Source organism: Watersipora subatra, chromosome 8 (assembly GCF_963576615.1).
Source record: "Watersipora subatra chromosome 8, tzWatSuba1.1, whole genome shotgun sequence".
Lineage (NCBI taxonomy): Eukaryota > Metazoa > Bryozoa > Gymnolaemata > Cheilostomatida > Watersiporidae > Watersipora > Watersipora subatra.
The window spans coordinates 60,085,518-60,110,913 of record NC_088715.1 but is presented as its reverse complement, the minus strand read 5'-3'; the positions used below and the strand labels follow the sequence as shown (position 1 = coordinate 60,110,913).

Below are 25,396 nucleotides of genomic sequence, written 5' to 3'. Positions count from 1 at the left end.
TCACTCAATGTCTCTCTGTTTTACTTTTTTTCTCTCTTCCTCTTTCTGCCTCTCTCCGTCTCTCTCCCTCTCCCTCCATCTCTCTCCATCTTTCTCCGTCTTTTTCTGTCTCTCTCCATCTCTCTTCATCTCTTTCCGTCTCTCTCCGCCTCTCTCCGTCTCTCTCCATCTCCCTCCGTCTCCCTCCGTCTCCCTCCGTCTCCCTCCGTCTCCCTCCGTCTCCCTCCGTCTCCCTTCGTCTCCCTCCGTCTCCCTCCGTCTCCCTCCGTCTCCCTCCGTCTCCCTCCGTTTTCCTCCGTCTCCCTTCGTTTCCCTCCGTCTCCTCTCTCTCTCACTCTCTCTCTCTCTCTCTCTCTCTCTCTCTCTTTCTCTCTCTCTCTCTCTCTCTCTCTCTCTCTCTCTCTCTCTCTCTTTCTCTCTCTTTCTTTCTCTCTCTCTCTTTCTCTCTCTCTCTCTCTTTCTTTCACAGTTTTGACTGTTCTTTAAATTGTTTTGACAATGCTGTCTCATGGTTTAGGCTTTTTCACTGACTTTCATACAACTAGGTTTTTGACCTTCTCTTGACATTTGTGTGTATCTAGTTCTCTCAACTTTATTTTGAGAAAACAAATAACAATTAGCTTCATCTTTGCATTTTAGTCTAAGTCGATTCTGTTTCCCCTTTTTCAAGGAGCTGTAAATAGGAAGGCTGTCTTGGTGGTCACTCATGATCCATTCTGTAGACACAAATGTGTTATGGAAAATATAGGAAATGGTAGCTGTAGCCAAAACCAAGCTAGAAAAGGTGGAAGTGTGGTACAAGAAATGAAAGCAGAACTCCTGTTTATTTCAAGCATGTTATGCTTTAAGCATTTCTATACAAACCAAGCAAGGGTTGGTGATTGAATACTTAGCGATGCTATAGAACCTTTCAAGCTTTTGTTGTAAGTACACATGCTCTCATCTAAGTTGCAACACTTATATTTGTAAGCGGTTGTTGTTCGTGGTTTACGCATAATAGTAAAAGGTGTAGCAGTAATCTAAGCGAAAGAAAATGTCATTTCAAAGATGAGTGAACACTGTGACGTTGTCTGGTCTGCTAAATATAGAAGTTAAAAAAGTAAACTCATCTAGAGCAATGAGTTAAAGCAAGGTTGGTGAAGAGAAAAAGACCAATGCATAAAAACAACGAACAAACTGTTGGGCTTAGGAAAACTAGTGGGAGAATTGTTCACTCAAATCATTGGAAAATATTGACTCTTTTGGACAGGGAGAGTAAAAAAAATAAGGTTTTGCAAATATAGGGCAATGAGCAAATGGGAAAATGAAATATGGGAAAATGGAAAGGAGGAAAGACAGGAAGATATAAAGTAAAAAAAAACATAAAGCTAGCTAGGTCTTAAGAAGGATAGCAATGTGTCAAGAAATATAGATATTAAATAAATACGTGATAAGATAAAAGACGAGATGGAAAAGCGGAGACTCAAAAGTTGCTGACAAATAGAATTTCCTACAAAAGGAAAGAGTTATTCAAAACAAAATTTTGACAGATGGACACAAACTCACAGCATACTTACATTAATAAAAGGTATAGAATCTATGATTACTCGCAAAATCAAGAGATAAAATCAGAAATGAATCTTTTATCAGTGTAGCAACCTGTTAAATATTTACAACATCTTTGCAACTTTATTAAACAGTTTTCCAAGTGTACAACACATCGTTAACATCGTTAACTTTAATGATTTGTTTGAATTGATGACTCACTGAGAGTTGCTTCTAAAGCCTGGTTCTCATCCCACCAAGAACAGCCGGTGGTGTGCCTGTGACCTCCAGTGGTACCTGAGGAGGCTCTATGTTCTCAGCGCCTACCGTACCTTCAGTGATCCCGAAATTAAAGAATTGTTTGCTTCTAGACAACAATAACTTTTACGCATAGAGTTAAGATATAACATATGTTTCCGCAACAAGGTCATATTAGTTCCATTACTATAATTGGAAATACGGATTTAACCAAAAAATCTTAATCATGGAAATTGTATGTACAATGCCTTCAGGTTGCGTTGGATGCCTGTGAATGGTTCTCACTAGCGGCGACATTCTACAACGTACGCCAAGGACCGCAAACAAGTTCAGATCGCTGAGCTTTCTCGATGGCCAACGCCAGCAGAAAACTTGCTGCTGATTCTCTATAAGGTTCTCTGAACCAAGTTTAAATTGAATTTAGTGATTTCATTATTACATGTTGATTGTATAATCTTCACTATAATAATACTAACATTTATTATTCTAAAGCCATGATTGGCTGTTGACAGAAGCTGGGATCGTGAGACATTCAAACTTGTGGCTAATACTTTGGTAACATACTTGTCGAGTAGTTGAGAAAAAACGTGTGAGATTGACGGTAAATGTAGTAGTTGAATCTGAAGCCTAAAATTCTTTTTGAAGTTTTTTTTTTCATTGGAACCTACATAGGATGCCCTTCCACAATTTTATTCAATGTTTAGGTACTCTACTATATCGTTTGCCAACGATATGTCACAGCTCCGTGTATAATCTTTGTTTATTGATGAAATACTGTAGAGCAAATTGTTAGACATTAATGTTGCTAAATATAAATAGCCCAGGTTTTATGGCAAACATACGGTTTTATAGCGATCTGTTTCATTTTTGATAACTTTGTATGATGATGAGGGCTCACAACTAGTCAACAAAGGGAAAACAACAAGTAAAAAAATTAAACCCCTACTTTTATTGAAAAAGCTGGAGGAAAACGGGAGATTTTGTGCAAAAGGGAGACTGACTTAAAAAGCTAGAGGGTCTCGGCTGAACCGGGAAACTTGGCAAGTATGCTTGGTAAACGAATACTGCTAACCACTGTGTCACTCTTTAATCTTCTGAGTTTAGAATTCTTGTGCAGATGTTTATTTTCTGCGTTTTATTGACAAACCTAGCAATCTTTCACAAACCACTAGAATGCCAGGATAGAATGTAGAATTTTATAATAGTTCAAAGTACTAGCTGTCGCTGTGCTTGGTGTGTACCATTAAAATAATCTCGTGCCTTCTGGTCAGTTTTATTGCTCACTTTTCAAATAATCACTGGATTTTGAGCTGTCAGGACGCCAAATGATTTAGGGTTTAATTCAGATTTGACGTGTGTGTGAGTTTTTTTCTACAACAACATTTATTAATTTTTCATCAATCTTTCCAAGTTTTGAACAAACTTTAAATTTGTGTCAAATGATTTAGCAAAAACTGAATAATCCTCTTTTAAATATTTGCCTTTTACTCCGTACGTCTGCTACTAGCCATGATAAACTTGTAAAAATGACAGCAGAATTGGTTTTCCGTGATTAGTTTTTGTTGAAATCCTACTAAGGGGCTGGTCAATTGGAGAAGGTAGTAATTGGTATGTCAGTGGACATGTCAGTGGCAGGCTGTGCATAGCAATCTTCCTACTAAAGGAAGAGCCCTGTCAGATGACATATTAAAACCTGCAAAATATCTCTTGGTCATTTCTGACTGCCTTGGAGTCTGCTTCCGGAAGCACTGGAGCAAGTTTAACACATAGCCGTAAAGTACATGTAGATTGAAAGAGGTGAAATATAAAATCACCAAAACTTGCCGTCTAAAAACCAAATCACCTCAGTTGGTAATTGTGTGTGAGCATGCATATACATTTAAAATTTGTTTATACATGTTTGCATAAATTTAGGTATATAAAAATAAGCAAGATGAAAGGTCAGGTTTACTTTAAAACTATTTTATTAGTAGTTTCATATTGCAAAGCTATAATCATCAGATAAAATTGCTAACACCAAAAAGCCTTGTGTGTATATATAGGTTGAAAAGCATAGTTAAAAGTTAAAAGCATAGTTGTTAAAATACCTGAAAACATTGCTGATAAGTAGGATTAAAATTAGCAAGGATTCACAATACTTGCCAATTTTAATGTAATATTAAGTGTAATTTAATTTAATAGTAATTAAATTCAGTTTTATTTTAAGTTACTCAATGAAAAATTTGTAACCAAATTTATTTCAAAACATCCCATTACATAACTTTTTATCTAAACAAAATACACATGACAATGCATTGTGGGAGACTCTTAAACAAAGTTGCACAGGATGATTTTTATCAGAAACTCATTACACCTAACACTTAGAAAAAAAATTTCTTTTCATAACTTTTATAATTAGTTACTTGCAAACAAAATACACTGTTTTTTTTAAATTACAAATACGATTCATTGCTCCGATTGTCACTGCTAGAATCGAATCAACTATCTAACTATTCAACGAGTTTCAGAAATACGAATCTATTTATAAATCTATTGTTCAGAGCTGTCATAGTGTTAGTATATTATTGATACAGCTAGTAATTCTACTGGCTCCTCATTTCTCAGTTTGAAGCCTATTAATCAACCTTGCAATGCTTACGATCAACTCTGATGCAATCGTTTACCAATGTTACACAAAACGTTTTCTACGTAAACGATTTTGTATTACGAGAGCTCTTATGCAATAACAAAGTCAATCTAATAAAGGAAGTACTTGAAAACTTAGACAAGCTTAGCCAATATATCGCTCCTGTCAGCTTTCTCTGAATACGCAGTTAAACTTGCATCATGTTTATTGAGCCTGAATTACAAATAATTTAAACAGAAAACGTTATAACATATTTTTGCTGCATGTTACTCCGTATTTCATAAATTTTTGTAATATACTAGAATAAATTATTTTACTAGTAAAAAATTTTTTAAGTATTTGATCAGGTAACCAGCAGCATGCGAGTCATTTTTAAAGCACATTGATACACTTGATACACTGTTTTATGACAAAAATCCATAAACACTTTCATTGAGGGCAACCACTCTTAACAATTACTAATATGCAATTTTGGCTAATTTCAAGAAAGTTTAGATTAAATCTTGATGCCAAAATCTTTAATTTTTACTTCCAAAATACTGAGTGTGAGTCAGCCATCTGTTGGCAAACATTAAGTTTGTCAAAACAAGTGAACAATTTCGCAGTGCAAGAGTAACTATAAACTGTTTAATACGCTTGGTGTTTGCAATTTTTATTTGCTAACTAAAGGCTTTTCTAGTTACAAATATAAATACTTTTGCTAAACCTTTTGTGTTGAACAGGTAATCAAAAGGTTTTTGCATGGAAAATTTATTTTTAATTGCCCAAGTTTCTGTAACCAGCAAATTTGAGTAACTTTTGCTGGTCTAAATGTTTACTATAATAAGAGTCATGTTTGTTCCTCTGAAGCGACGCTAAAAGTTTTTCTTTGTGTGATCTCCCACACAAGCTTAAACTTCAAGCATGCTACTGAAAAGCGAATTGTGTAATTTTTGCCAAACGACACCAAAGATTGTCAGATGTAATAAGTATGATGGGTACAACTGTTTCATAGTATGGCTTATTAGACATGTGGTGTGATTGAGAGCGTATCTGTCGGCAGAACTGGAAGTTTTGAGTTTAACTTTAGTGTGAAGCAGAATTTTTGTTTCTATAATTTTATGGCTATAATTGGACAGACGAACTACAGACAGGCAAACACTGATATTTTTATACAAATTTCAATAGTTTTCAAAAAGCAACCTATACTGTTAGAATAGTTGTTCCAGAAGGCAATTTGGCATATAAGAACGTATAATTTCGCCTCTGTCTTTGTGTTGCCACCAGCTGTGTCAGAGATGAGTTTCCAATTTTATGTTTTATTTGTCTCCTGAGAGAATTTTTTGTATGCAAAAATTCATCTCAGGAGACAAATTTTGCATCTCAGCAAAATTTGTCTTCTGAGATGAATTTTCGATGTCTAAAAGAAAAGTCTAAACCTTGCTGTGTAAAAAAAGTAAAAAAATCAATGTAAATTGACATTGAAGTTGTGCTCTCCTTCTAACTGACGATGAAAGTACTGTAATCACGCACTGCAATGAACATAACAAGCAATGAAAATAACAAGAAAAAAGAGGAAAAACTGAACACACAAAAATATACTGCAGTTGTGGTACAATTGAAAAATTATGTTTAGTTCTCTGTATATGAAGGGCCAAGGGGTGAGTTTGTGAAGATATTGAAATGGATTTGGCAATGTATTTTGCTGTTCGCCTAACATAGCATCATTGGAATTTAAACTCTCAAATTATTTATGTCGTAGAATCATCTACTGTACTTAGAAAGCTAAAAAGGCAAATCAGGGATAATCAGGTAGCTGGCATTACAGCTTAGCTAAGGAATTTACAGTAAGGGACAGAAACTGTTTTGCCTATGATGGATGTTATACACCAGCATCTTTGAGAAATGTTTATTAGGGTTCAGAAACAAGGATGCTGCTCTTCAACGCAAAATACTAAAAGCTCATATGTCTTCTTATCTTTCAGACAGGCTGTTAACCATAAATTGCCTATGATTTGGGTCATAAAACTATATTAATGCCATTCTGAGTTGTTCATCGATGATGACTTGTAAGGATACAGTTTATTGTTAGTGTGTGTGTAGTCTCCATTCAGGCTTCATGTTGGTGACCGCTGGTAAAACTGGACATTGCAACTGGACATTGGACCTTACCTCCAGCACTCTTTCAACACTACTAAAACGCCAACGTTTTACTTCCACTACTCTAAGGTTGTAAAGCATATAGAAGCTTTCAAAGAATGCAAAACAAGAAAAAAATATATGAATGAAAATATGTGTGATAATTATTTTAATAGTAGCTCTTTACTACAGATCACGGCTAAATGTTTATACTGTTTAAATAAAACATTATACGATACACTATAATATCATGCTGTATAATATGGTAAAATATGATATGGTATGGTATACTACAGCATTATATAATAATACAGTATAATCTGATCTAATGCAGTATTAAATACTATATTATTATAGTTTTGCGCCTGGCGTTGCACATATGATAAAAATAATTACCCAATAAATTTGAGTAAGCCCCGAGCAACCCCGGTAAGCTTAAGTTAGTCTAAATCTTTACTATAATATTATAAATGTAATTTTATATAATTTTATTTAAGATTGTTGGTCAATATGTGGTAGAAGCTCAACCATTGGTTGACGGTCTAGGTGTTTTAGTGCAGAGGATCTGCTATTAGTCAGCAATGATGTTAAATAAAAACTGGTTTGAAAAAAGCAAACATCGCTTTTTGTATTTTCAAAACTTGATAGCAATATTATTTTTATACAAAGCTCCACACCTCAGTATACTCAGTTCTTTGATGTATTGCAAGTTGAAAAATAACATTGTACGATGGCTTGACATTTTTTTGATCCTTCACTAATTTTCATGTGCTTATCATAAAAATTGTCAAAAAAGTGTCAAAAAGTAGTAAGGCCTTTCAAGTGTTGAGATATTTATCATGAAAAAATGCATTGGGCTAAAACTTTCATTTTTTCAAATTATCACGGTACTAGAAAAAACCTTACTAGTGTATATGCTTGCATGTAGGCTGAGTGCAGCCTTTTTAAAATGATAATTTTTACTGAACACTAGAAAAAACGTGCAGTATGTTTATGAATTAAAATTTTAAATAAAATTACCAAAATAAAACTCAAGTCAGCAACAGGTTATAAGTTCCTGCTACGTTTTTACTGGCAGGTGGCATTCATGTATCATGCAAGTGAGTATATGCAAAGTGTACAGAGTTCAAATTAGTTTATTCTTTGTCTTCCCGCTGATGACTTCTTTTTGGGCAGACTTTTGTTGCCCTTTTAAATACGTGAAAAATATCTCCGTGGGCAGTAGAGCTTTTTTAAATTTTAAAACCAGCATTTTAAAACCTATCAGACTTTATAGGTAGATTACCCAAGTCTGACGTCACATATTTTGTCAATGTTTGTACTGAGTCTCTCCGCTACTTCTTCCTTCACCTTTCATCGCCTTTGAGCTTCCAAGAATTTTACATAGCTTTATTTCTATCCCAAGTGACATTAAGGTAGGATAAATTTTAAAAACAAAAACTGGCAAATACTCTAAATAAAACAAAAGCAAACTGCAAATTTGTGAGCCCCTTTGATTAACACCTAGATCAGCAAAACAAGCATTGCTGCACTAGCTTTCTGATTATCTAAGGCTACACTAGCAAATAATATTTGTACAAATGATTTTTCCTTGCTGAATGTTCTTTATTTTTATCGAAAAAAGCGCATCAGTTTACAGATGTATTCTGAGGCTTAGTATAACACCCTAAACCAATTACCTTAATTATGAAGTACATTTGCTTTCATTTAAATTGGCCCCAAAAATATGTACTGTTTTGAATTTAATGTCTGAAGGGCAGACACTACTAAGTGGCTTTTCGCTTTTCATCCTTGGTCAGTGTTGGTTCCTATTGACTGCGACAGCTGAGAGATCGCTCTATTCTATTTGTACTCAGGTCAATGCGTAGCTAGCAAGCTATAATAACCTGTATAGACCCAATTTCCAACATCGCTGAGATGGCTAGTTTTAAGTTTTGAATTGAGTTTAATGAAGTAGATCATGCAAAAGTACTTCTATTTCTAAAGTTAATCAAACTCATGCTTATGGCGTATACAGATTCCTTTATTACATCATAGGAAATGAAAAAAAGATTTAAATTGTCGTAGTAAACTGAGGTGTAGTCATATTAAACTAAGGTGCCGTCATAATAAACAGCTGTGAAGTCATAGTAAACAGAGGTGTAGTCATAGTAAACAGAGGTGTAGTCATAGTAAACAGAGATGTAGTCATAGTAAACTGAGGTGTAGTCATAGTAAACTGATGTGTAGTTATATTAAACAGAAATTTAGTCATAGTAAACAGAGGTGTAGTCATAGTAAACAGAAATGTAGTCAAAATAAACAAATGTGTAGTTATATTAAACAGAAGTGTAGTCATAGTAAACAGAGTTGTAGTCATATTAAACTGAGGTGCAGTCATAATAAAGAGAGGTGTAGTCATAGTAAACAGAGGTGTAGTCATAGTAAACAGAGGTGTTAGTCATAGTAAACAGAGATATAGTCATAATAAACAGAGGTGTAGTTACATGTATATTAAACAGAAGTGTAGTCATAGTGAACAGAAGTGTAGTCATAGTAAACTGTAACTGCCCTCCCAGAGACAACGTGGAGTTTCGAACGGGTGTCATTTGTTATATATAATTTTATTTGCTGTTATAGACGTAGACACCGTAAAACTACAAATTATAATATGAAACATAAAGATAAAATAAAGCAAACAAGAATGCTATATGATAACAAGAGTACATATAATATCAATATGACATCAAATGTTTAAAACAATATTTGAAGAATCTTAAAAAGTCAATATTGAATAAAAACAAACTTATAATGAGTACATACCTCTATCACCTTATCCAGGAGAGAGTTAAAATGTGGTTGAGTAAATATGTATAAGTATGTCTCTCTGGGTGAATATTAAAAACAGTAATAGTAAGTGAACAGAAACAGAAATTCTGTACAACCTCATTCTCTGAGGTGTTAGACTGAAATGCCAAGAATGATAAAACCTATGCTAAAAACAAAAAGGAAAATGGTGATTCAGAGTATATTGCAACTGTGAGGACACGGTCAGCGGTTTGGAAAAGTAATAAACTCTATGTGGCTGTGGTAGTTGTTCCGGTGTAAAAGGCTCACTAATGTTCTTGTAATATGGAAGCATTTGGCAATTTTAAAAACAAGGTGATTAAAGCAGTGAGCACATTGGGTCATGACCTGACTGGCAGCGATGCGACAATAGACAAGCGGCCATCAATGGCAAGATAAAATTTTACAATGAACAAAGAACCTCACAGTAAACAGAGGTGTAGTCATATTAAACTGAGGTGCAGTCATAGTAAACAGAAGTGTAGTCATAGTAAACAGAAGTGTAGTCATAGTAAACAGAGGTGTAGTCATATTAAACTGAGGTGCAGTCATAGTAAACAGAGGTGCAGTCATAGTAAACAGAGGTGTAGTCAAACAGTAGAGTAACAAAAATTGTTCGCAAATATGAAAACAACTTTTTGCAAAGCTCTAGAGCAGTTTAAACCATAGAAAACAATAGACGCTCTTACAGCATACAACTTACAACACACAACACAACAAACAACTTTTCGAAATTGTTTACATTACAGAGATTTTACATACATTATACAAACAGTAAAATACATGTAAATGACATAATTCTTTTCAAGGTTTTCCCAAACACACTCTTTAGCCCTTCAACAAATAAATAACTAGGCTTAACTTTTTAATCTAATTGCTGCACAGTAGCTGTAGTATTATTGGTTCATATCAAAAACGTTTCATTTTTTCTTATCACTTTCACTTGGTTTAGGGTCCACAATTACAATTATGTTATGGTGAGTTATAGGGATCGCACATTTTTATTGTTAATATATATTTACATTTTTGATTTTTTTCTATCTAGCAAGGTCTACAATGTGAAAATACTATATTTTATATATCTAGAATAAAGTAAAATAAAAATGTATATTTATTATAATAAGAAGAGCTTCTGTCTGCTTATTTTTTGGCGGTAAGCCAGGGTTAGAGGTTAGGATAAAAAGTTGATTTCAAAAAGACTCCAACTCTGGCTATCACTTTGGTAGACCGTCCCTCAAACACCTGCAGCAGTCAACCACCTTGAAGTATTACTGAGTAAAAATATATTATTACAAGCTAGACTGCATGGATACTAACATATATAATGAAGATAAACCTAAATGCTATTTTCTGTCTCAAGCGTGGCAAAAGCAAAAACAATAGTTTTAGAGCAAACAATCAGATTCTCATCATTGAAATCAAATCTGAATACTTTCGCCAACTTCGCACATTAGGCCATTTAGAATTTTGAATGCAATATAGAGATTAAACTTTGCATAAATTATTTATACTTGTAGAAATGATGTATTTGAAAGACAACAATCTTTGAATGCAAAGAAATGAACTTCAAAAAATCTTTATATTATGCTGACCAAAAACATTAAGAAAGTGAGCAGACACCGGTCTAAACTTGCTCAATTTTAAAACAATTGATTCATTTAGCCAAAATAATGGAGCGAAGTGATTGCTGTTTGATTTTCTTATGTAGAACAAGTTAGCGTACTCTAATAACTGATAATTTTGCCTAATGTTTCTAAGCACGGCATGTCAATAAACAGTGTAGATCAATTTAAGATTGGCTAAGAACAGATTATCAGCTCTGTTAATGGCGCTCCTTGTGGTGGAGCCTCACTTGTTCTTAAATAGCCCTAGTAAAAAATGGTCTATGAAATAATGTGAATCAGGCATGAAAATAAATTAGTTGAATATCTAATTCTATTTATACCATATGGGCTTCATTGCATCACCTCTCATACCACTGAATGCTTAAAAATTAGCTTAATAGAAAGCAGATGGGTATGAGGTTCTCTCCGTCACACATTAGTACTATAAGAGGGGGCTGATTGATGACGTACTTCAGCATTATAAACCACTTAGGTACAGCTGCGGTCATGAGAAACATAAACAATCAGTTGTGCAATCTAAAAACTTTGGTAATGTGTTTGGTATTTATCCTAGAAATAAGAAATTCATCTTTAGCCTTTTATCTTCAAACTAGGACTTTACTGAGAAGAATTTTATTTGTGGGGCAACTAGGAAAGAAACCTAGTAAAATATTTGATTATTTTGGTTTAACCAGCAGAATTCCCAGACGGCTTTCCTTTTAGTACCAGCATTTAATCTCGATAGTCGCCAAAGCTTGACCTAAAAAGAACATCTGCCATATTTATAGTGGTCAGGGAAATGACCTGAAGGAATAATGACCACCCTTAGCAATTTGCTACAGGTGGTCCTATCAGCATAAGGCTTCTTTTATACAGATTTACTGATTGAAAAGTTTTGAAATATGAACATAATTACAAACGACAGAAAGTATAATTATATTTTAATGAGTTTTGTCACATTTATTGCAGCTAGATTTATCACAGATATTAAAGCTACAGCAGCTGTGATGTAGTAGTCCAGAACACCTGACCTGTAAATGACAGGTTGGGTCTCCATTCCCAAAAAGTTCACTGGTAATGATAGCCAACTTTAAACTGCTCTCTGCAACTGGACATGTATGCAACTCCTTAGCTAGCGAGGTGTCCGTGCCGACTGAGGGGTTGCAAGACTAGATATAGACAGGTCTATTCAAGGTCACAGAAACAGATCTTTTTCAAGATCTTTTAAACGCCATCGCTTGTGCACCAATGCTCTTAAAAATGCGCACAGCCTCTGCTAAGCAGACATCTTGATCAGTCTTTGAGGGATTTTTAACAAGACATAATATCAGCCGGCGGTTAAAAAGTTAGACAATGGCTTGAGGAAACAGAAGAATTGTCAAATACAATGCTGAGTACAGCTTTATTCTAACTCGCATATGATTCTCCCTGTTTTTAATCTGCTCGAGAGATCAACTTTGCCAATAATACTTATTCATTATTTTCATTATTAGTTATTCTATTTTGGTCTGAAGACTTATGGTGAAGGATAAAATAGTTTTTTTGAGTAGTTAGAAATTTTTTACTAAAATCGTGTCACTGATAATTGCATTTGTGGAAGCATCTGGTTTTTATTTTGCTCCTATGCGTTCTATCTTAACGTCAATGCTAGCTAGATAGCATGCCAATATGCGGGACAAAGCCTCTGCATGCTTTGACCTTTAGACTTGAACTATTTAGTGACACCATAATTACAGGACAATATTTTCATGCTTTATTCTTTAAATAAATACAAATTTAGTGATTAACACGGCAACATTGAACAAAAGTTATAAAGTTTTTATTTTAGGTAGCAGTGGCCCCATCATGTTCCAAATTTTTTCAATTAGTTAGTCTTCATTTAGGTGAGTGTTTGAGACTCCGACACTCAGAAGCAACCCAAAGATTTCAAACAAATATTTTTGGCAACTTGGCAAAAAGCGGAAAGCGCAAAGCGTATATATGTAAAGCTTGAACAAATTTGGTCAAAACAAGAAAAATGCAAAGTATTTGCAAAGTGGCACACACACTCTTGCACCCACGCACATTCACGCACACGCAATCTCTCACGCAATGAAAAAATTAGATTTATTCATATATATCAAAAGTGACCACCAACAACAAAATGAACAAAAAAAAATCCAGTGCCAAACTTTTTGCATACCAATCTAATGGTAAGGTGGCATTTCGTTTAATCTTACATCTAAAATCCATCGTTCAGACTCAGTTTTTTAATAATTTCCTTGATATCACCTACAGCGTTTTACATATTACACCACGGCTGCACATCTGACCAGCATGTGCCCGTAGCTTGGCACAGATCAGCTTTCTACAATCTTCCAGTGCCCCTGCGGCAACTGAACAATGTGAGATGTTTGGAGGGCCTCCAAAATGTGCCTGTTGTACTCTCTGACAGAGTGTCTATGTTGCTTTAAGTTACCAGCTACTCACAAGGGCTCATATCTCAACTCGCTGTGCTATGATGCAAAGAACTTATTACATCGCTGTCATAACTTGTCTCCTTCACTTCTTTATTTGCTCAAATACTTTGAACATTAATACAACAAACTGCATCCAAAATCGTGACAAAATACTGAAAATAATTCCTTATCTCAGTAGATACTTTAGAATAAACACTAAGTCATGGCAGCCTTTGTGATGGTTTCGCTTAGGTACATCCACATATACTCACTTACACTGTAGTTGTCATCTCAGGCACCTCTCATATAGACCTCTCCACATTTATGTGCAAACGCCTGCCTTCCTACACTAACATGCGCACACTTGAACAAACTTTTAGTAGTTGATTATTGATTATTGATAACAAGGTATGAGCTTACAAAAGCACTAGCAATTTTCAAGATTATCTGCTAATGACAGAGTTACTATCTTACCAGCTCATTATTATCTGTTAGTTAATAGCCAGAGCTGTATCCATACATGGTTAATTTTCCTCCCTCAATATTACTCTATCCCAAACTCTGTTGCTAGATATGTTTACTTGTAGCTGGTACCATTTCCTTGTAAGGTGATTCACATTGAATTGCAATAAAAACATCCTGATGTTGTAACAAGACCCATCAGTATATTACTGTTATATATAATACATTCCGCAAATGTATCTTATATAACATTATATATGATATAGTGTTATATATAAAAAAAACTAAGTCTGCCCAATTTTTAGCTTTTACATAAATGAGTGAAGGTTTTTAGACCAAATCTATTAGGTTACGACGTCTGAAAGGTTTTTGCAACTTCGTGACAGATGACATAATGAAGCAAGTAGAGCAGCCTAATGAAAATAATTCATAAGTGTTACTGCAAATCCAGCAATGCCGGAAATAGCATACCTTTTCAAGCATTGCTGTGAAGTCATGCTATTTCTAGCATTGCTTGCATTAGCAAAGCTTTACGTTTTATACATTTATGCAGTTGTACACTTTTACAGTTATGCAGTTGTAAAGCTGTAAAGTTGTAAATTCGTAAAGTCATCAAGTCATTAAATCGTTAAATCATTAAGTCATTAAGTTGTTAAGTCATTAACTTGTTAACTCGTTAACTTGTTAATTCATTAAGTCATTAAGTAGTGAATTCGTGAAGTTGTAAAGTTTTAAAGTTGAAAGTTTTAAAGTAATAACGTTTTAAAGTTTTAAACTTTCCAAGTCGTAATGTCGTAAAGCCGTAAAGTCGTAAAGTCGTTAAGTCGTGAAGTTTGAAACTTTTAAAGTTTTAAAATTGTAATGTTTTAATGTTTCAAAGTTTTAAAGTTTTGAAGTTTCAAAGTAATAACGTTTTAAAGTTTTAAACTTACAAAGTCGTAATGTCGTAAAGTTGTAAAGTCGCAAAGTCACAAAGTTGTAAAGTCGTACTTTCGTACGACTGTACGGTAGTACAATCATTCAGCTGCGCAGTCGCACAGTCACACAGTCGCACAACCATTACACACTTGTACAGTCATATAGTCATACAGGCGTACAGTAGCCTAGTTGCACAGTGGCACGGCTAGACCACAGTTACATCGTTGCACAATTACACAGTTGCACAGTTAAACCGTTGCAAAGTTGTACAGTTTCTTAATGTTCTTACTAAAAACTGTACACTTTTCACTGAATGCCTTAAAGTACCATATATTTTTTAGCAGGCAACCACTTCATTGGTATTAAAAATTTGAATCTCTTGTAAAAAATTCATGATTATATTAGTCTCCTCCAAATAAAGATACAAATTCAGCATAAAAATAAGTACTATTAAATTTATTGGTGATCTGTAGACTTACTTTATATGCCGATGTGATATTTGAAATGAGATGCAGTATTGTAATCTGTGCTAACTTTTTAGTAACCTAGTTACATAAAAGGGAACTACGATTGTTGTTTTCAGGTGTCTGGTAGTTCCACACAATGTTCCCATGGTGTGAACGCTGGGTTATTGTGTGGTAAGTAGCTCAATGGACATTTAAATGTTGTGAATAAACATGAGCGCTTTGTAAAAGAAATGAAGACAGTCTATGCCAGAGGTCAAAGTGGTGCGCTCTTGTCTCGTCAAATTGAAGTACCAATGACTGAAGTGCAAAAAAGGCTTAAAATGATTCGATAAAAGTTTGCATGCTATAAATTGGTATTGGCTCGCTTGAATTGCAAGTTGTTGCTATTTATATCTTGCGGATAACAAAACTTGCATAGTAACAAAATAACATCAGAGAAACATAGGCATACAGTATGCAATCCTAATTAGAATGCGAACAATCTTGTGACGACACTACATCCTGAACTATATTTTACTGCACCACTGTGTTCTGGTAAAATGTACAAAATCATCACAGAATAAGGGATATAATTTTTATCAGTTTAATGTTAAAATCAAACAATAAAATAAAATAGTAGAATGAATGAAAGTCAGCTGTAACATATAATGGTGAGTCTATCGCACTGTCAGTCAAAGATATGGTAGTGTTAGTTGATGCTAGCAGGTAAACTGTATTCTCAGGATCATAATGTTTTTTGTAAGCTTTTCTGTACTTAGTTACCTCTCTACCTGTTTGTTTTATTTACATGCAGTATTATTATTTGACTAAAAGAGAAAAGATATAGAGACAAGAGCTCATAGCAAAATAGGATAGCTAGTCAAGGTGCGAGCCTGTGTACATAGTTGTCAACTCAAGACGTCACAAACACCATGTTGGTGAGTCCCCCAGGTACTTTTTGAAAAACTGTAAAGTTACTTCCTATCTCCTTGATATAAACTGCTAGATAGTTACAAGCATCAGGAAGCCTGTATGCAACATGCCTTGTTTTATACGGTCCTTATCTCATTTGTGACTCCGGCAGCCTAAAATCTTTGTTTGTGATTAGCATTGACTTATAATTTTGACAGTCAGCTAACCAACACCTTCAAAAACTTCTATCTTGCAGATGACACCAATTTAAGTTTGTGTGGCTAAGGTTAAGTGACACATCACCGATATTAGGAACATTAGAATCATTGCAGTTAGCAGGAGCTCAAAGGACAATATCAATTCCGTTGCATTCATCAGTAGTGGTAACAGCAGATGAGACCGAAAGAACCCAAAGTACTCTCTGGGTTAGTAACCAGATTTTGATAGCCCTTTATCATTACTTGGCAAAATTCAAACTTTTCCCACAAATGTCTGGTCTTATGTCTCTATTGAGCTGAAAATAATTTCGCCAAGGATAGTAAAATTTTCCAGTAGAAATCTGTTCTTGAAAACGCGTGTTTTTATGCTGGTTCATGTCATGACAGAATATGTGAGCGTGGTTTTCTTGACTATTATTTGTCGAATATGTGCATCGAAAACCCATGGCATTGTTGAGGCCAATTAGTGATGTTTGAAAAATTTCAGCTGTCAAAATTCCCCATCAGTTTGTCAAGCACCCACAACACCCTGCACACTGCGCACCACTTTAACTATGGTGATTGGCCATCGGGGATTGCTGGATCCATATTTTCTTATATGACAGTTCGTAAGGGACTAGTTAGTATTTTGTCATTTCGATGGCCTTATTATATAACAAGAGTACTATGTCGTGTAGATTTTGCTGATGTAAACGCGGATGGCTCTTTAATACTTTGAACACTGTTATTACAGGCGATTATTGAATTACTGTGTGATTAACACCGACATGCTACCAATATAGCATGAACTAGCCTTTAGTGACGAACTCCTCAGATTTTCCCTTTTGTATTTCTATAGATGTTTTACTAGAGCCAGAAGGTCAACTCTAGGTCTCCATCAGTTGCTTTCTTTCATTTTCAATAAGATTCTAAATGTTTTCCTATATTTTAGTAGTTGGTCACATTTACAGTTGGTTATATATGAAGTTTAAATCGTTTCTTACAACTTAGTCTCAGGGTTTTTTAGTTACCAACTATGTGTAAATCCTTAACTTTGTGTTTGGCTCCCTGTAAAAATGCACATAAAATAGCAGTGCTTACACTGCCGGCCTTGGCAATGTTAAACTAGCCACTTAGATTCAGTTTGTTATACATAGGTGCAGACGGTAAAACAGCAAGTCTGCATTAACCCGGATATATTAAATAAATAGTAATAGTACCCTGGCAGTATAGTGTGCCTCCAGAGATCATCAAATGCAATAAATTTGTGTACAATTATTCTAAAGTATCAGTGCGCAGCCAGTTGGTGCAGTGGTCAGTGTTTTCTGACCATGAGTTCAGGATTGGACTGGAGTTCCAATCCTGTATGGCGCTATCGTTTTTTCCAACCTTTAACCATGGCTTCTTATAGTTAGACACAGCTCTTGTCGTGATAAAGAAAAGTACCTTAATGGTCTGGCGTATTGATAGAGGTCGTCATATGTTATAAGTATGTGTGCAATTGTACTAAAAATATGCAAGGCGGTGTAGTTAATAGCGTACTTGGCGTCTAAGCTGAATGCATTAGTTTAAAAAGCTGCCCGATTTGATAATTTTTAACAACATCCATCCCTGACTTCAGACTGATGGTCAAACAAACCAACACAGCTCTTATTTTAGTAAAATTTCCAAAAGGGCTTCAAGCTGCTGCGTAGGTTTGACACTGCCTAAGTAATTAGCTTGGTGAGCTCATGTTTGGTGTCCACCTATTTATTTCACCTAGATTCAAGATGAGTCTTTTTGTCATAAGACTAAGAACTACATATCTGACCAAACGACTAACCTGCCAAGTGGTAATTAAAATTAATGCTTTTTGGTTTGATAGAGCTTCACTGAGATAAGCTGTCAGTTATTAATTAGTACTTGGTGAACATGCATGTTATAAAATCGCAACCTTAAAGGACTGGACAAAAAAATCATTGCTAGCAGGTTATCTAAACTCAACTGCAAAGGACAACTAGTGAAGGTCAGGGTCAATGCTATACAGTGGTGTGAAAAATAAACGAACCACCTTATAAAACTTGATCATTGCTAGCACTCAGCACTCAAGGTGATTAGATCCCTCATTAAGCTCTTGTTATTGAGTAGAACCTATACATAGTATACATCAAAAGAAAGCTTAGAATGAGTAGAACTTGATGAAATTAATTTTAGCTTGAAACAACAATGTTAGATAAGTTTTAGAGAGAGTCAAAGTTAGCAATTATTTTTGGCATTTTCACTCATTTTGAATAAAATTAAACCTCCATTTTATTTATGTTCAAACTTAAAGCAGTGATGCTACTCAGATCAAAGACGTTGTGTGAAACAATCCTCATGTCATTACGTTTTGCACAACAGAATAATTTGTCTTTGAAGTTGCTAACTTGCTATAAAAGTGAACTTCTAGCGTTGGTAGATTCATTCAGTCAAACCTCGACATCATGAGTCGTCATCTTAAAGAAGCAAAGCGAGCAGTCATTGTACACCTTTACCAGGAAGGCAAATCACAGCGGGAGATTGCCAAAGAAGTAAAGGTTGCTAAAAGTACTGTTTGTAACACCATCAAACGGTTCCTGGTAAAGGTGTACGATGACTGCTCGCTTTGCTTCGGTAAGATGACGACGCATGATGTCGAGGTTTGACTGAATGAATCTACCAACGCTAGAAGTTCACTTTTATAGCAAGTTAGCAACTTCAAAGACAAATTATTCTGTTGTGCAAAACGTAATGACATGAGGATTGTTTCACACAACGTCTTTGATCTGAGTAGCATCACTGCTTTAAGTTGGAACATAAATAAAATTGAGGTTTAATTTTATTCAAAATGAGTGAAAATGCCAAAAATAATTGCTAACTTTGACTCTCTTTAAAACTTATCTAACATTGTTGCTTTAAGCTAAAATTAATTTCATCAAGTTCTACTCATTCTAAGCTTTCTTTTGATGTATACTGTGTATAGGTTCTACTCAATAACAAGAGCTTAATGAGGGATTTAATCACTTAGAGCGCTGAACGCTAGCAATGATCAAGTTTTATAAGGTGGTTCGTTTATTTTTCACACCACTGTACAATGAAAAAGTCAGAAACGGATAAAACGGTAGAAAAAGGTGAACTAATGATTACAGAAGTTTAGCAGAAGTGGAAGCGGGTAGGGACAGGTAGAAAAGATTTTAATAGTACTACTTTGCATTGATGTTTTGGCTCCAGGGTTTCGATATCTCTATTTTTGACCATGGAGTTTTTTGAGAATCAGTCGTTTTGGCGCAGCAGTTTAGGCATCGTTTCTTAATGCTTTGAACAGAATTAGTTTAAACATTTTAAAGTAAACTATTGCCAGATCATTACCAATTGTGGAAAATTCTTCTGCAGTCGCTGCAGGAGCTGTTTTAGGTGAAAGGAATAAAACAAATTTTTTTTAGAATAAATACATCTATTGATTATAAGCATAGCAAAAAAGGTGAAAAGGAAAAATGCAAATGCGTACATATCAAAAACTAACATGAGTAAACTAATTACTTAGATATTCAATGACATATAATAAAATAAAACTCGTTAAGATCATATAAGATCAATAACTTATTCTTAAACTTCTGCTCTAAAATAATTAAATCCAAAAGTTACATCGTCAAAAACAGCAACACCAAAATATTGATGTTGAAGCAGTAGCTGTCATTCTCACTGCAATTGATGGCTGTCACTGATAGATGCCAGCAATCAGCGCTGTTTCAAAAAGGCCAAAATAAACTTTTTCCAAATGCATTACAAATGTGAATGCTAAAAATTCTGCTGTTACTACATAACTTCAGGACTGATAAAGAAATGTGTATCTGCAACGCTTAAACAAAATATTTTTAACACAATAGTATTCCATACAACCAAGCAGATCATACATCACAATAGAATTAGATAGCCTGTGGTATGGTGCAGTGTGTCAAGTGCTCACTCCACATTTTTTTCCTGTAAACATTCTTAGCTGGTTTCATTGTGATGCAACGCCAATAGCATGTTTTGGCTGTCATCTACATTTTAAAAGTTGGCATTCAATATTTATGGAAACCATAATAAATGGTTTTATGAAGCATTTTATTCGGTAGCAGTCATTCTTAAGCAGTGCTCAAGCGCTATACTATACTGGCAACCAATGGTATTTGCGTGTGATAGGTTGTGTTAATGCTGGTTGTCACACTATATCATAATATTTCAGCGGTGATGCCGCAATACTTCTGTGATCGGTAATGATAACAATGTTCACGCTATCACAAACCCATCCGTGTTTGCATTAATGAATACTCTATGATGTAGTGTTCTCACATTTCTCTTTAACTTTTCATCGAAAAGACAGCTTTATTTTCATGCGCTCGAATTAAATACTAGTCCCGCCACAACTACCAAACACAGAAATGAATCAAGCTTTCTGTGGCCGCAATTTACTATTGCCGGAGCGATGCACGTTATACAGAATTTGACAGCTACAAATTTTTCCGACATATACATGTTGCTTTGTTGATGCTATCGGTTTACGCTGTACATGGTCGATAATAAATGCCAAAAAGACAACTCCAACTTACGGCAATACAATATGGACCATCCTTTAGAATGGGTAAGCGTAAATGAAGGTAAATGCGTGCCAAGTAAAACTTCCAACCCACTTTTTAAGTTTGTGCTAGGTTGTTTTGGCTTATGGAGAAATGGCCGAACTGAATTTGTGTTGAGCTTAAAATAGATTCATTTCGATCTGTGGCTGCTCATCGTATGGTGAAAATATCATCGATGTTATTAGTTGTAGTCTTTTCATATGAGTGCTTGCTTTCAATCCTGCTTACCACCAATAGCCAGAAAACTAGACCCATATTATTAAAGAATGATAAATATTTTGGACTTTACCCAAGGTGATCAAGGTTGATAGACACGAGTCTAAATGCAGCACAGTTTCAGCTCAGCATTTGTTTTTCTAAATTTAAAACTGACCAAGGGTGAATTTAAAAAGTTACACAAAAGTTTTTTAAATTTGAATTTGACATTATTTTATTGTTACACGTCTTAGCATAACCGGTGTAAATAGTGCCATAGCATATGTGAAAGCAGGTTGTACAAAACAAATGGCACCGTTAACAATTTTATTTTCTTTTCAAGCTGAATCAGTATAAACTTTAATGACGTGAGCTGCTGTTCATTTGCTAATTTATAATGTATTTTGAATTTTCCAGAAATGCTTGAAGTACAGTTATAAAGAATTACCAGTATTGTATTAAGTTATTTTTGTCTGTACTTTTTAGTAAACTGCTTTTGATTATGCAGGCAATTTAAGGTAAAATACTATCAGTAAGAAAATAAGCATTGACCAATTTGTACTTGTGCCGCTGTTACCGTGATACAAAAGTCTGTGCAGCATGACAGTAATCTGCAAAGCCCAACAGACTAATATTATTTATGTACTAATTTTTTTCTTATAAAAGTGACACCTGCTAGTAAGGTCAATGCAAGTTGAAGCCACAAGTATAGGATCAACCGTTTTTAAAAGCAGGTCATTTGCTATATTTCCATACAGTGATAATGTAGCTACACCTAGATAAGCCTGTTACGAAGTGCTATGCTAGGCTGGCAAGCAAATCATGTTTCTGAAAAATACATATTAAGTACAGGACTGGCTGCGTGACGCCTGTGTCAAGGCATGTGTCCTGACGCCCGTGTCAAGGCATGTGTCCGTATAGGAAGAACTTGAATGCAATACCGATTTTCACACAGCGTGAGATACCTTTATGATCACATGCGGACAAATACCAAATACTTACCATAATACAACCATGGTCTGTCTGTCCAAAGCCAAAACCAAAAGTTTAGACAAAATTTCCGTTGTACAAGATTCGGTGTGTACTACCTTTCGTTTAGTAGACCGGCACTCCAACAACTGCACTAAACGACCATCTACTGTCATTGTGGAATAATTGTATGTATAGTTGTTACACTTGAAAATATCATCTCGCTTAGTAGTCTTTACTATAATAAGAGCTGTGTCCGTTCATTTACCCGTCCGCCTTTCTGAAGCAGTGCTAAGAACGTTAGGAGAAAAGGTAGCAACACAGAAAATGAACCCAGATACTGACATTACCATCCAAGCACGCTACCACTTCACCAGTCAAGCACTTTGCCACATCTAAAAATAGTTGTGCAAATAGCTATTACATATGGGATTGTCAGTGTAAAAGTAAATATAAATCAGATGGCGCCTAAAAATGGAACATTTTTTTTTTGGAATTGATTTGTAGATCAGTACATTTTCGCATAAAAAAGCACATCTGAAATAATAAAAAATGAGACTAAATTCCACGTTAGAGACAACGATTGATAAGATAGGTAAACCGATACTCACCACGATTGATGTCTGCAGCAAGCAATGGGCATACCTAGTTGTAATTGTAACAAGTAATACAGACAAGACAGTGAAGCCTGTAGAACACTAAACTAAAGCAAAAGTGAAGAATTTTAAACTTCCACAGTTGATCACCATGTGATAAACTATTAGCAGCAAATAAGTATCTGCAATTGGTAAAAATTAGCACTATTTTACATGTAGATCAATATTTTGAAACTCTGTTACGTTGGTATGGGATGCAAACACTTCTAATCTTTGTTCCGTATCGATGTTGCTGTTGTTGAGTTTCCTTATTTGGCTAGATACAACACAAAAGGGTCACCATTGACGCTGATCCGCACAAAACAAGTTATGTGAGCCAAGTAACTATGGAATTTTGCCAATAAACCATGTTGCGTGGTAGTATAGGATGTGATTAAACTATCTGTTGACCGTTGGTTGCAGGATATACTTGGCAGTTCCTAACGATCATTAGATAAAGCAATAATACAAAAAAGTGATAGTTCATTAAAGGGTTTCCACATGTCTATATTAATTGCCACTAGTGTGTATGATTGATATCTGGCCTAAATTTATTGCTTTTTGTTGACAATAATATTGGATCTGAATCTCTAAGTTAATGCCTACAATTTTCTCCTCACGTTTCTTTCCATCTCCCTCTCTCTCTCCCTCTCTTCTTCTCTTCTTCTGTTCCTCAATTTTTCTTTTTCTCTTTCTTTTTCAATCTTCTTTTTTTTCACTTTTTTTCCCATGTTATGAAAATGTCGTAAAGAATAAAACGTTGCGTGTAGTTTGATATAGCCCTCTAGAAGTTAAAGTTCAGTACAACTTCAATAGTCTTTGGCTTCTGTGTACCCTGTAACTACCTCTAATTATCAAAAACAATTCAGACAAAACATGAGTCAGTGGCAGTGCATGAATTTTAGCCACTATCTGATATGTATTGTTTTGGCAAACACAAGCCTACATTTTGGGATTTTTCGGCAAATATCTAGGCTAATCTCTGTGCGGAGCAAATACTTTTGATTTTCTTTCTATGTTGCTGAGGTTTCTAACTGTTCTTTTACCATCTTTTTAAAAACAAGCTAATCATTTTACGGAGATTTCAAACACTTGTGTTTCGTAAAATTGGGCAGGTCTGCTCCATCTAGCTTGACACTATTGTTTAGTTACCCAGCCTTTTTCTAAGTCAAAGCTGGTTTTCACATAATTCTCTCAGCGCTGAAGTGTGCTAAGAACTTCCTCGCTTCCAAAATCTACTCAAAGCAGAAAAGCTTTTCTGTAGCAGGTTTTGCTTTATTGTTAAGATGAAGACTTGCAGATTTAGTTATAAAACATGCTGACATCTCAAACACTCACACTAAGGTGAGCTAAGTGAGAACCTAATTTATTTCTTGCTCAAATTTGTATGAGTAGTAGGTTTTACTCAACTGTATATTTTTGAATATTGGGAAAGCTATTTGAGCAGCTGATAGTCAAGCCAATGAAAAGTTTCAACTAATGTGATAAATTTTGATTATGACAAACATTACAGCACAAAATAACACAAAACCACTGCATTTTGTCCGCCTCTCTTAAAATCTTGCCTTTGACATAATATGTTTGTAACAAAGGTTCTATTGAAGAGTTTAAATTTTAAAATGATTGACATTTTAAATTTTTTGTATGTTTACAATAGGCATGACGTATATCTAAAACCACAATGACACAGTGTACGATAACAACATGCTCTTAATTCAAGCTTGTCTTACTTGAGAATCATATCATAGAGATAAGCTAATAACAAACTCATTGGCTTCTGTGGTCTCTAGAACAAAGCTTTTGTTTCTTTTTTGTGAAGCCTTGCAAGTCTAAGTTCAATCAAAGCTTGTGGTCAAACTAGCTGAAATTTATTTGTTAGTTATGTTGAATAAAACTTTAACTAGCTGTAAGATAAAGTAGTTGTTAGTACAGCCTATCTTGCATCAACGATGGTCTGAAGAAAAGACCCTAGGCCTACGTTTTAGGATTATCCAAGATCAAATAATGACCACCTTAGAGAATGTGCATTAAACTTCATCACAATTTTTGCCACAATTCAACACTCATATATTGATTATTATGATTTGCAGGAAACATTTGACATAATCTGAAATATCATGCATCCAAGCATGCATCGCTAAGATGCAAGCCATTGTCGATTTCCGACAGACAGCAAGCCATGTGTTCATTTTTCTAGTTCATGCCTTTCTATGTGAAAACACCAAGTACATTGCACAGACTTTTTTAAAACGTTGTTTAACCAAATTAAAACAAGTTTTAAAACTTGAGAGCATATTTTTCATGTACATAGAACACTAAACCTTTGAGTGTAGAGACAGAATGATGCTACATAAACACACCTTTAGTACTTTTTACAAACACCCAAAACGTTCGCTAGGGTGTTCATTTTGTTTTCTCATTCTAAATGTATTATTAAGATAGGAATGGCATAGTGAGATTGGCTGAGAAGTAATAGGTGATGGCTCTATTCTTAGAAAACCCTGTGATGGTGACAAGGAAAACATATAGACCAGAGCTGCTCTTTCATTCAAATCAGCAATCCAAATTTGTATGTTGTTGCCATCCCGACTAGGATTTTGTCAAACAGTGTTACAATGGTATGTCCTAAATGAAATTGACACGTGATACGTG

The 25,396-nt window shown here is 34.9% G+C and overlaps 1 protein-coding gene across 1 annotated transcript; it reads right to left on the bottom strand.

The window, feature by feature from the left end:
• On the bottom strand, positions 1 to 23,475 carry LOC137402807 (RNA-binding protein 25-like). Its single transcript, XM_068089314.1, has 3 exons — positions 23,365 to 23,475; positions 11,988 to 12,125; positions 1 to 279 (listed from the first exon to the last, which is right to left on the bottom strand). The coding sequence occupies exons 1-3, from the start codon at positions 23,473 to 23,475 to the stop codon at positions 1 to 3; spliced, it is 528 nt and encodes a 175-aa protein (XP_067945415.1).
• Between the last annotated feature and the right edge of the window lie 1,921 nt (positions 23,476 to 25,396).

Coding starts and splice junctions, on each gene's coding strand:
- LOC137402807 (XM_068089314.1), bottom strand. CDS start 23,475: ATGGGAAAAAAAGTGAAAAAAAAGAAGATTGAAAAAGAAAGAGAAAAA. Junction 12,126..23,364: donor AGAGGGAGATGGAAAGAAAC/GTGAGGAGAAAA, acceptor GTCTATATCTAG/TCTTGCAACCCCTCAGTCGG. Junction 280..11,987: donor ACCCAACCTGTCATTTACAG/GTCAGGTGTTCT, acceptor AAACGGAGGGAG/ACGGAGGGAGACGGAGGGAG.